The 13,102-nt window shown below is 36.7% G+C and overlaps 1 protein-coding gene across 2 annotated transcripts; it reads right to left on the reverse strand.

Moving 5' to 3' along the window:
* Window positions 1-1,698: 1,698 nt before the first annotated feature.
* cdo1 (cysteine dioxygenase, type I) lies at window positions 1,699-7,306 on the reverse strand. Of its 2 annotated transcripts, XM_083555544.1 has the most exons (6): window positions 6,414-6,619; window positions 5,437-5,514; window positions 4,439-4,596; window positions 3,929-4,098; window positions 2,634-2,673; window positions 2,398-2,534 (listed from the first exon to the last, which is right to left on the reverse strand). In XM_083555544.1, the coding sequence occupies exons 1-5, from the start codon at window positions 6,605-6,607 to the stop codon at window positions 2,644-2,646; spliced, it is 630 nt and encodes a 209-aa protein (XP_083411670.1). In that variant the 5' UTR covers window positions 6,608-6,619; the 3' UTR covers window positions 2,398-2,534; window positions 2,634-2,643. The 2 variants fall into 2 exon arrangements, with proteins under 2 accessions (XP_083411669.1, XP_083411670.1); XM_083555543.1 differs by having other exon boundaries at window positions 1,699-2,673; window positions 6,414-7,306.
* Between the last annotated feature and the right edge of the window lie 5,796 nt (window positions 7,307-13,102).

The following is a 13,102-nucleotide window of genomic DNA, read 5'->3' on the forward strand; positions in this document are numbered from 1 at the left end:
TTTGCATTACCACGTAAACAATGTCCCTGATGCGCTTTATGACCTTGAAGGACCCTTGCCTCTTGGCAAGCAATGCAGAACTTAATGTTCAACTGTAGGTTATCATACCGTAACTTGTCATACAGTTGATATTGTCATTTTAGGTCTGACAAACAACCTGAAGTTTTGCCCTCAGGTACAGAATGTACCAAATGTACCAAACTTTTTTTAGGTTAGGGTGACTGGAAAACTGGTTTCAGAGGAACTGGCCCCTGTTTATTGTTGCAGGGATGGGGGTTGGCAGTGAGAAAAGTGGGAAGAATGAGCATGAAAGAGAGTGGGAGGGAGAAGAGGGGGCTCGCCTTCCTGTGGATACCCTGCCAATGGTCCTATGCCAGCTGAACCATTTGGTCTACCAATACAGACACTGCCGGAGTGCTGCTCCTGCGCTATGAGGAGCTTGAAAAGGGCCTGATGTTGCATCTGTGGGTGCTAGTGAAGGTTTTGACAATCTCAGCAAGTGGTAAGAATGGCAAATTTCCCTCATTCAGAGGTTTCTCCATACTTCTTGGCACCTCAATTAGGTTCTACAAGCAGTGTCTGTGAAATGACATATTTCTGTTTCTCCACAGACAATCAACAGGATTGAAGTCTAAGCTTTTGGCTGAGTCACTCAAGGACATTCAGTTTTGTCCCAAAGCCCCATCAGTGATGTCTTGGCTGTATGCTTCAAGTTGTTGTGCTGAAAGGCAAACTTTTGCCCCAGTTTAATGTTGTGTGCTCTCTGGAGCAGGTTTTCTTTAAGAACCTCTCTGTTTAGCCGGTTGATTTATTTTTTAGATGTGCTAAAGAGTCTAAAGAGTTATGGTTAGTTTACCATAAATGTCCTTCTTTATTCTGACAAGAAATAAATTCTTGTACTTGTTTATGCTGGATGGTGTTTCTGTTTAATCATGTGCAGCAATAAAAGACCCCCACCCATATGCATCTTCTTGGGTTTTATGATGATAGAGCGGCTGTCCACTTTATGGTGCCCTTAATAATTTTTGTGTTATGTTCTAGCAGTCTCTTTTTAGTTATACTGTTATAGCTTGTTTCGCCGAAGTCCTTGCTTGCAATTTGCACAGAACGGTCCCAGCATAAAGATTATTTAGGACCACAGTTGCTATAAAGAGTTTTACATTCAAGTGTATATCAAAACACTTCTATGAAACAGACTTCATGTTAAAATTATAAAGAATTCATAAATAATTCTGTTGTTTATATAAATAACTTCTTATAACTAAGTTCTTGGTTACACAATTGCACTTTTTGACTATATTGTATACCGTTTAAGAGTTTATTTACAATTGCATATGTGTCTTTTGTGTTGTGTTTTGTTTATTGTTCAGTGTACAGTATATTGTCTGTCATTATTGTATTTATGAACTTTGCACTGTCTGACTCTATACTGATCCTCTTATCCTCATTGTTTCATGTTAAATAGGGCACTGTGTTCTTTAAACCATGGTTTGAAATTCAATTTTTGCATTTTTTTTAATAAATAGTGTAAATATTAACTCTAATAAATGTGGGTTTGGGGGGGTTTACAATAAAGCCTCAAAATGTGTTTATTTTTTAATTATTACGTATTTATATTAAAATCATCAACAATCCAAATTGTTTCTGTCGATATACAATTTACTGAAGTCATAGAGACACTGATTCCAAATCAGGATGTTTAGCACCAAATGAATAAAGAATTTATTATACAGGACAGACAAAAATGATTGGAAACATTTTACAGAAATATTATTTCATATTGTACAGTTACAGCAAAGCTTTTCTTATCATCCTAATGTTTGGCTGGTGCTAGAAAAAAGCTGTTCATACAATTCAACCCTATAAATACCTCTATAGATATAACTCAAAAACGTGCCGTTCACTGTGCAACTAAATTCGTATTTTCTTTCTAGATTCTGCTTTAAACTAAAAACTAATTGTTATCTAAGACTTTATTTTATTTTTATATAAGACATCTAGGCTTTTTGTTCCTCCTAACATTGAATGTTCCATTTGTAATTTACAGACAAATGAAATGTATAAAAAATAAACTCATGCAAAATGCATGTAGGACTTTGACTACATATGGTGTTATTTTACAATGTGGACATCATAAACCATGCCAGCTTACATCAAAATTAACACATCAATAAAAGAAAGTGCTCATTCTTACACTAAACTCTTCGATTTACGAAATTCCCTTTTTAGCTAATTACCTTTTTGTGAACACAATACAACACAATTTAAGTATGTTCTTCTCATCAATTACATGATCAAGAAAAAACAATTCCAGGCCTAGTAACAGTACAAAGGTTTGATTACACAGGTCATAAACGCTTAGGAATGCTGTTAGGACTTTTCTCAAACCTAGTGAACAAAGAACAGATTGCTGAGGCAGTCCAGCCACATTCTGCTATTCAGACTCTTTAGAATGTGTTCAGCAGCATTTGCCAAGCTTACAGTGGGTCATGGCAATACCTCATGAATTACTCAGTCCTTCTACCAAACGTTCTCTGTAAATTTACCAAAAAGTATCAAATCATTATTTTTGTATTACAAAAAATAACGATGTCGACATTGCTTGTTTTAATCAATAAATGTACAGTTATTACTTCTCCATTCTCAGTTATTTTCCTGTGAGATTGTGGTTCCCTGTAAAAGAAGAAAAAAGAAAGGATAAGTACCAAGTCGACAAAATAAGGTCACTTTCAGTTAAAATGTGAAAAAAAAAAAATAGTGGGGACGTAAGCAGTGTTTTCATCCCCTCTCATCATTATTTTATCTTATCACAGAAGTAATGTTGCAATGTGCTTGGCCAGACAGCAGTTTGGTCAAGGTGAGCTTATGTAACTACTGAATAGAAGATAAGTACATTGTATTTGCCAAAGCTGAAGCCGACAATTTTGTGTGGATAAAACTTTGAGAGCAGGTTTGCGCTTGTTGCAAAAATGCTTTGCCTGAAAAACAGACTTGTATGAACATTTTTCTCACATTTAACCATTTGCACTGGTAGATTTTCTAGATTCTATCTTTCAAGATAAGATATTCTTCAGGAAATGTCAAGCTCTTAACAGATATAAATAAATAACCATTTAATGAGAATTGGATGTATATCTAGATGGTTTATATGATAAGAAGTGATAAGATAATCTAATAATCCAATTTTATTAGCCATTTAAACAAACAATTACACTTCCGCATGTTGCCACATTCCCACTGTTCAATCAAGGCTGAATTGCTTTATCGTTATCTTCAGTAAAATGTATATTTTTTCAGAAATCCTGGCACTGATAGCACCAAGGCTTTTACATTTATTGTTTAATAACACATTAGATTGGAGTCTGTACCCACCTTTGTACAAAGTGCTATTACAGTTCAATCTAGCTCTGTAATTTAACTCATTGTAAATTACTTACGATTTAATCATACGATTGTTTTTTTGGGGAAAAATGTATCTATGTAATATTGTGCATTTTAGAATAAATTGTGAATGTGTGGGTCTAAAATATGGCTAAACCTCATTTAAGAACATCTTCGATATATGCATATCTGTAAAAACAACACCATTAGTTATCTATTCTATTTTATGCTAAATAACTCTTACACACAAACCAGTGTCACTTTCACAGAACAGTCTAATTTTTGCATAGTATGCTGCTTAGCAACCAGAGCTTACTGCAAATAACATTGTGGGGTAGAAGAATTGTTTATTGTGAACACCCTGTTTTTATGCAATTACACTGCTATTATGCAAGAAAAACCACTCTTAATCATGCTTAAAAATACACACACCCTCTCAATTTTTCTTTGTTATATTAATTATTCTTCTTAGTGTTATTACTAATTATAAAAAAAAATAAATAATTCTGGTTATCTAGGGCATAACATTTAGAACATTTAGACTTACAATTGGTGTCTTCTGGCCAAATTTACTCCAGAAGGTCATTTTGACTGTGTTCTTATGTCCCGTTCTCTGGTCAAATGTCTGGCAATGCTCGAAAGGAGGGCTGTACAGGTGCAAACTGGCTGCACATTCTGTGTGACTGACATTTTCTACCCGGTGCAGACCGATGGAATCTGCAACACATACATTTGGATTGTACAGTTCATGCTAAAACATTCACATGAATCCATATTTCATTAGTGTAAATGTATATTTCAACGCATGCTATTTTTAAACTTCCAATATGTAACTAGGATCCTTCCCATGACCTTTCAACACACTTAGAAGTTCAGTCAGGTGTGGCAGCTAAGGAATTTTGCATTTAATCACCCTATGACCTTTCATCAATTTTATCTCCAATTCCTTGTAATCGGTGTTAATAGATTATTAACTAAAAGTGAATCAATAATTAAGCAAACAGTTGATGCTTTAAGAAAATGCGTCCTTAACACTTTTTTGATCAAACAATCTTACCATTAATATAAGCACACTGGTTTTCCTGCAAAATGCGCTGAGATTTTTGGACCATGTCGCCATGTGCTTTACCATCGGGCCATTCGAACAGGGTCTCTTTCAGCTGGCCTTGCAGAAGCTTCAGGAAGCAGTGTGAGTTTGTATGGTCATGGATACTACTGCAAGTGGCAACGAGCATGTACAGATTTAGTAAAAGGCAATAACTCTTGTTATAAATACTCTTATTACACCAAAAAACTAAACAAAAACAACATTCATTTTAACTGCTAGTAAGCTTAAAGTCATTCATTTCAAGTGCAGATTAAATATAAATAATCATTACAGTTAATGCACAACCAGTACAGTATAATAAGATATTGATACATGTTTTAATGAAAAACTATAATTTTGCTGTCACACACTAACTGAACTAAACAAAGCACATGACATTCCTGTGTTGAGTAATCTTGTAACAATCATTACCTTTTATATAAAGATTTGGAGCAAAAAAATACATATAAAATGTAAATCTTGCTGATGCAAAATAGGGTCGAACTCATGAATTATGCTTCTTAAAGTGTCCTTTCCATTTAAGACGTCTTACCACATAGCATGAGACTGCTGAACTCTACTATCAGTTTGCGTGTCTAGAACCTTCCATACGGAAACATCATTTAAATGAACGCATACTTTAAACCCTTACAGTGTAGATTATGTTTATTAAAATATTTAAGATTAAGCTAGGTATTTAACCCATTTAATCAAGACTGTTTTTCTTTTTTTTCAGCCTGTTTTTCTTTTTTATTACTGATGCAAATTGCTATTTATAAATCAACCAAAAAAATCACAATCATTTTAAACAGAAGCACAAAGTAGCAGTGCCAAACATTCTTTAAAGTATTTATAGGAGCGCAAATCCAGGAGCATAACTCAAGCCTGAAAACTGATATACCTTTGTACGAATTTAGTTCATCTGATGTTGTTAATATTTCCTAAGCACATTATCGTTAACTGATTACCTGCCGTGGCCTTCACCCCAACACAGAATCATAAGGTTAAATTTGCCATTGCCCTCGTCGACGAGATTCCTGGTATACCTAAACACACGTGTAAAGCAATCATTCAGTTAGTTTTATATGACTGACAAAAATAGATTTTACTTGTTTAATAGATAAAAAAATAAAATAAAAATAAAAAAGAGACAAAAAAACCCAGCAGTTTTTGCCAGTTTTTATTATATTCATCACCAGACAATGGAACTGGATACATTGGATGCACAAGATTTAACTCTAATGTAAAACCTTGTTTTATCACAATCTGTGTAATGTTTGGTGCAACTACATTATTCCAACTTTTCTTTAGTTTAATGACACATTTTGTATATATATATTATTGTAATTGCCATTCCAAGCAAACAAATGCAGTTAAAGAAGGTCTTTGCAGTATAGTAAACCTTCTGTTTGTGTGTGTATCTGAATAGACCCGAGCTACAGTTCTAGAAGGTGCTATCAGTGGACTGATCCTCAGATTACAGTTACAGTTTTTTTTTTTTGGCTCGGTGTTCGGGTGTGTGTGGGACCGTGGCCTGTGATTGGTGGTCTGCTCCCCACCCTTCATCAGCCAAACTTTAAAAGCCTTTTAAAACACTCAGCAACTTGATGCCACCATATAATGGCATTTTCCAAACATGGCCAACGTGGCAAGCACAGATAAATATTCACCACATTGAAACAAAAGATTGGGCTTAAAACAAACAACATGCAAAAAATAAACAAACAAAAAAACAAAACAAAAGAGTGAATCTTTAAAGGGCAAGAATGAACAAGACAAAAAACTATTCTATATTATTTATTCTATGGTATGAATTGTTTGAATGCCATAGCATTTTTTTTAATTGCTTTTCTTGGATAACAACAACAACAACAACAACAACAACAACAACAACAATAATAATACTAATAATAAATAAGATGATGAAGAAGAAGAATCACTGTACCTGTACTGGTCAAATCTAGCAAATTTCTTCCACTCCTGTGGTTTACTTTCGTATGCCTCCATAATACTCTGCACCTCCTCAATATTCACATGATCACTTTCAAAGATCTGATGGAGGATCTTAATCAGATCCTCCAGCGTCTCTGGTTTCACCATTTCGGTGTTTTCCATTCTCCCAGTCTCAATCACAGACATGAACACTTTGTGCGAGTCTAACGTTTTTATAAACTTGGGTACAACTTGGACTGTACCACTCTGTTGTAGACGGGTGTGGTGGTCCATTTAAAAAACGCAACAAAATCCTTCGAAAAAGTATTGTTTGTATTGTTAGTTAATCTATTTAGATTTATCATTAAAAGAGAAAAAATACGACACGTGATTGTCTTTATTTTTAGCCTGACGTATCACCTCATATTGGTGCATTTGGTGCAATCCAGTCACACATTCTTATTTTCAAGCTGGGCTTCTGTTCAACTGGGAGCCACAAAAGAAAAAAAGGGACACGTTGTTACGCTGAGACTCATTTGTATATCAAAGTATAGGGTTAAACGTAAATCTAAACTTACTACAAACTGCAAAATAATCTAATATTATTATTTTCTAATGTACAGAACAATCATTTTATTTTACTTATTGCATGTGTATACAGCCAGTTTGCAAAATGACATGAATGCTATTTACATAAACATTGACAGCTTGCTACTCTTTAAAAGACTACTTGCAAAAATTAACCTTCAAATACACTTTGTACTTTCTGAAGTGCAAATGACGTCTGATTCTAATGCTGTGGTGAAGAGCTTTGATTCCTAATCAAAGACGCGGTTTAAAGATGGGTTCTTGCGCCATCACGTGGCCACACAATGAAAGCTCACTGTATGCAATTTTGCTTCCACCATATCCATAAACGTCCTCCTTGGTCTTCCTCTTATCCTCCTTCCTGGTGGCTCCATCCTCAGCATTATCCTACTGATATACCTCATGTCCCTCCTCTGCACATGTCCAAACCATCTCAATCCGGCCTCACTCACTTTGTCCCCGGAATTTCCTGTATGCGCTGTCCCTCTAATAAACTCATCTTTAGCTCTCCTACCTCCAGCTCCACCTCCTGTCTTTTACTCAATGCCACTGTCTCTAAACCATACAACATCACAGGTCTCACCACAGTCCTATAAACTTTCCCTTTCACTCTTGCAGATACCCTTCTTTCACAAATCACTCCCGCCACTCTTCTAAACCCACTCTTTTCTTCTCTTCACGTTTCTGACTTTCATTCCACTTCTCTCCAGAGTGTACCCCCACCTCTCCAGTCTCTTCTCCACCTGCTCCCTACTCTCACCACAAATCACAATATCATCCGCAAACAGCACAGTCCATGGAGAGTCCTGTCTAACCCCATATGTCAACCTGTCCATCACCATTGCAAACAGGAAAGGGCTCAGAGCCGATACTTGATGCAGTCCCACCTCCACCTTGAACCAGTCTCTCGTTCCTACTGCACACTTCACTGCTGTCACACTGTCCTCATACATGTCTTGCACCACCCTCACATACTTCTTTGACACACCAGACGTCCTCATACAATACCACAACTCCTCTCGGCACCCTGTCGTACGCTTTCTCTAAATCCATAAACACACAATGCAACTCCTTCTGACCTTCTCTATACTTATCCATCAACATTCTCAAAGCAAAGAATGCATCTATGGTGCTCTTCCTCGGCATGAAACAATACTGCTGCTCACAGATTATCACCTCTTCTCTCAGCCTGGCTTCCACTACTCTTTCCCATAACTTCATGGTGTGACTGATCAACTTTATTCCCCTGTAGTTACTTCAGGTTTGCACATCTCCCTTATTCTTAAAGATCGGTACCAGCACACTCCTTCTCCATTCCTCAAGCATCTTCTCACCTTCCAGAATCTTGTTTAAAAAACTGGTTAAAAATTCCACTGCCATCTATCCTAAACATCTCCCTTCACCTACATGTCCATTAAAGTCTGCCCCAATCAGCAATCTTTAATTCCTATGTACACCTTCTACCACTTTATCTAACTCACTCCAGTATTTCTTCTTCTCCATCTCACAACCCACTTGTGGAGCAAAAGTACTGATGACATTTATCCAGCTTCATGTTCATCACCCTATCAGAAACACCTTCACCTCCACTACATCTCCACTACACTTTTACTAAACTCTTCCTCCAGAATCACCATTTCTCTTTCCATCCACACCATAAAAGAACAGTTTTAAGCCACCTCCAATGTTCCTGGCCTTACTCCCTTTCCACTCGGTCTCCTGAAAACACATCTACCTTTCTCCTTTACATCATATCAGCTAACTCTCTCCCTTTACCAGTCATAGTACCAACATTTAAAGTACCAACCCGAACCTTCACTCTCCTACACGTCTACTTTTCCTGCTGTCTCTGTAGACGTCTTCCTCCTCTCATTCTCCTTCTTCGGCCAACAGTTCCGAAGCATTCGGGCCGTCACATTCAGACTGTGTAACAGCTTTTTCCCGCAAGCCATCAGGCTCCTCAATAAACAGAACTGAAATGGAACTCACGCACGCACACACACACACACACACATACACACACACGCACACACACACACACACACACACACACACACACACACACACACACACACACACACACACACACACACACTCACACACTCACTCACTCACTCACTCAAATGTGTGTTACTGAACTGTACAACCTTATCTTAACACAAACTTATTACTCATCTCAATCCATTCCACCATCATTTATTTATTATTATTTATACTTCACCATATTACATGCTGTTTTTTGCATCTTGTGACTGCTGCTACTGCTGTTTTTTGCACTGCATTGTGTTTGTTTACATATACTCTCAGTTATAGTTTTAATAGTTCTCTTTGAACAGCACTGTATACATCAGAGTATACAGTAGGTTTACTGGTCGGCATTTTCTTGGGTTATGTGTTTTGTCTTGTGTTGTCTGTCACTTTATGTAGCTTTGTGTTGTGTTCTAGCCCTATGTTTTTTAGTTTAGCACCAGGGTTCTGGAGGAGCGTTGTCTCGTTTTTACTGTGTACTGTGTACCAGTCATAGTAGAAATGACAATTAAAGCCTCTTGACCTCTTGACCTCTTGACCTAACTTGACATTTGTTTCGAAAAGCAGCTGGAATATTGTTTAAAGTGGCCATGTTAATACCAAAATTTTAACCTTCATTAATTTAGAAAAACAATGTAGAAACACAGTTTGCTCTCATTTACACCACTCCAAATTGTCACAGATTTCAAGTCACACTTCTGTAGAAGGCGTTATATTTAAGTGTGTTACCAGACAACCATGAACACCAAGACAGGGGGATGAATAAGGAGTTTGGATTTGAAAATGTAACTGATTTGTGCAACAAAAAAAGCAGCATATTACTCGCTTTGATATTACATATTGTGGTACATTCCTATTTAATGCCTGCGTTTCTTTTTAAAAGGCCAGTTTCTTAACATCTCATAAAATGAACCTGCTTTCAGGTAGTGCAGTTTGAATATTAAAACCCTTAGCACAAATTCTACATTTAGAGTAGTAGTCCTAAAAATGAGCCATATTAAAAATAATAGTAGTAAAAGTAAGTCATCCTCTGTATGCAACTGTAGCTACATCAACAAATGTTTTCCCACTACCCATCTTTTCTATTCATGGTTTCAGATAATCGCAATAAAATACAACATTTTTAAAATACAGTATATTGTACGCAAACTGTTTACAAGCTATATTTAATATTTGTTTGTGTTTTGGTATGGTCTACGTTACTGCTTATTACGTTCTGTCAGTGTGCCTGAAAGTTGGAAAAGGATCAACTAGTAAAACTAAAGGTAATTCCCCTCAAATACATTCTCCACAACATTAATACTTAGTCACAACTGGGTCTTTCAGCAATGATCCTATGTACACCTCTAACAATAGTGGTGAAACAATACACTCTGGTCATGATTTAATTTAATTCACAATACTGATATTACATCATGATTTGATTCAATATGATTCCACAAATATTTTATACAAAGTGTTAATAAAGGCAAATTATGTTTTTAACTGTGAATCATAGTCAATTTAAAACATCATAACATTGCAAATTGTGACTTAAAAAGTAAAAAAAAAAAAAGTAACATTTTAATAAAGCTAATCTCTATCAGAATCACTAACTAACTTTTTAGTATTTTGTTCATAAAAAATTATTAAATTATTCCCAATAGTCTATTCATCTCATTTCATAGGGTTTATCTTGGGTGAACTGCTGCAAGCAAAAGAACCACCAACTTTAATTTTACGATTAAGTTTCTATCAGATTTCAAACATCTCATCTCATAGTGATATAAGGCCAGCAGAAATAAACAGAGTGGGCTCTTGGTAGCTTCAAATCCTCGTTGCTTGAAGCTGTTGCTTTAACCAATCAAACTGGGACTTGTTGTGTCTTGTTCTGGAGCCTGCTATCTGGCATCCAGTCATGTGGCATTTTCATGCCCTTTAATTGGATGGTCAGAGAGCGCACTAGTCAGAGCTCATAAACTGCATCTGTAGCAAACTGCACAAGCTCAAATATATTTGTGTGGATTGAATCTTTTTTTTTTTTTACTGCACAATGGATCTGATATGATCTGGTCACAGATACACTTTCAAGGACATTTTCAATAAAAGCTGAAACAGCTTTTTCATGAACCATTTATACTTTTGCATTTTCTTTCCCATAGAATTTGCACAAAACACACAATTTGCCCGGAAAACTGTAATGCATGGAATAAATGCTCAATAATGAAAACACAGGGTCATTTTAAGAGGTTAATATCAATGCTTCTGCTCGAGATGACATATGTGGGTGGTGCAGCTGTGGTTGCAGTTAAATTTTGTTTATTGGGTTTTTTCGTTTTAGCAGTGGCATTCGTTCTCACTGTATGAGAGTCTGTAATGCAGTGCTCTGTTATACTGCATTTCTTTGAAATATTGCAGGATTCTATAGCCGTGGCATCATAAGTGCATAAAATGGTATTAAAAGGTGGACTGATTCAGGTAGGACATCACTGAAGGCTGCCACTGCAGATCTTTAATTCTCATTTAACATTTAATGTAAAAAAATGTTAAGCTTAAACTTCTGTGAGCAAGTTTTCAGTCTGATGAAATTGAACCTGTGTAAATTTTGAACTAACCGACTCTCCCCTACAAAATATCCTGAGATGTCAGTTGTCAGCTGCATCCCAATTTTTATAGCTTATGTATAGATTAAAATGTATACAAATGTATAGATTTTAACACATTTCTGTTTTTTTGCTTTGTAAATGTTGCATAAAAAAATAAATTTACATAAGTGTAATCGATCATGTTGACATATATATATATATATATATATATATATATATATATATATATATATATATATATATATATATATACAGTGAGGAAAATAAGTATTTGAACACCCTGCTATTTTGCAAGTTCTCCCACTTAGAAATCATGGAGGGGTCTGAAATTGTCATCGTAGGTGCATGTCCACTGTGAGAGCCATAATCTCAAAAAAAAAATCCAGAAATCACAATGTATGATTTTTTTAACTATTTATTTGTATGATACAGCTGCAAATAAGTATTTAAACACCTGAGAAAGTCAATGTTAATATTTGGTACAGTAGCCTTTGTTTGCAATTACAGAGGTCAAACGTTTCCTGTAGTTTTTCACCAGGTTTGCACACACTGCAGGAGGGATTTTGGCCCACTCCTCCACACAGATCTTCTCTAGATCAGTCAGGTTTCTGGCCTGTTACTGAGAAACACGGAGTTTAAGCTCCCTCCAAAGATTCTCTATTGTGTTTAGGTCTGGAGACTGGCTAGGCCATGCCAGAACCTTGATATGCTTCTTACAGAGACACTCCTTGGTTATCCTGGCTGTGTGCTTTGGGTCATTGTCATGTTGGAAGACCCAGCCTCGACCCATCTTCGATGCTCTAACTGAGGGAAGGAGGTTGTTCCCCAAAATCTCGCTATACATGGCCCCGGTCATCCTCTCCTTAATACAGTGCAGTCGCCCTGTCCAATGTGCAGAAAAACACCCCCAAAGCATGATGCTACCACCCCCAAGCTTCACAGTAGGGATGGCGTTCTTGGGATGGTACTCATCATTCTTCTTCCTCCAAACACGTTTAGTGGAATTATGACCCAAAAGTTCTATTTTGGTCTCATCTGACCACATGACTTTCTCCCATGACTCCTCTGGATCATCCAAATGGTCATTGGCAAACTTAAGACGTGCCTGGACATGTGCTGGTTTAAGCAGGGGAACCTTTAGTGCCATGCATGATTTCAAACCATGACGTCTGAGTGTATTACCAACAGTAACCTTGGAAACGGTGGTCCCAGCTCTTTTCAGGTCATTGACCAGCTCCTCCCATGTAGTTCTGGGCTGATTAGGATCATTGAGGCCCCACGAGGTGAGATCTTGCATGAAGCCCCAGTCCGAGGGAGATTGACAGTCATGTTTAACTTCTTCCATTTTCTAATGATTGCTCCAACAGTGGATCTTTTTTCACCAAGCTGCTTGGCAATTTCCCCGTAGCCCTTTCCAGCCTTGTGGAGGTACAATTTTGTCTCTAGTGTCTTTGGACAGCTCTTTGGTCTTGGCCATGTTAGTAGTTGGATTCTTATTGAT

The sequence above is a fragment of the Silurus aristotelis genome, assembly GCF_946808225.1.
Source record: "Silurus aristotelis genome assembly, chromosome: 11".
Taxonomy (NCBI): Eukaryota; Metazoa; Chordata; class Actinopteri; order Siluriformes; family Siluridae; genus Silurus; species Silurus aristotelis.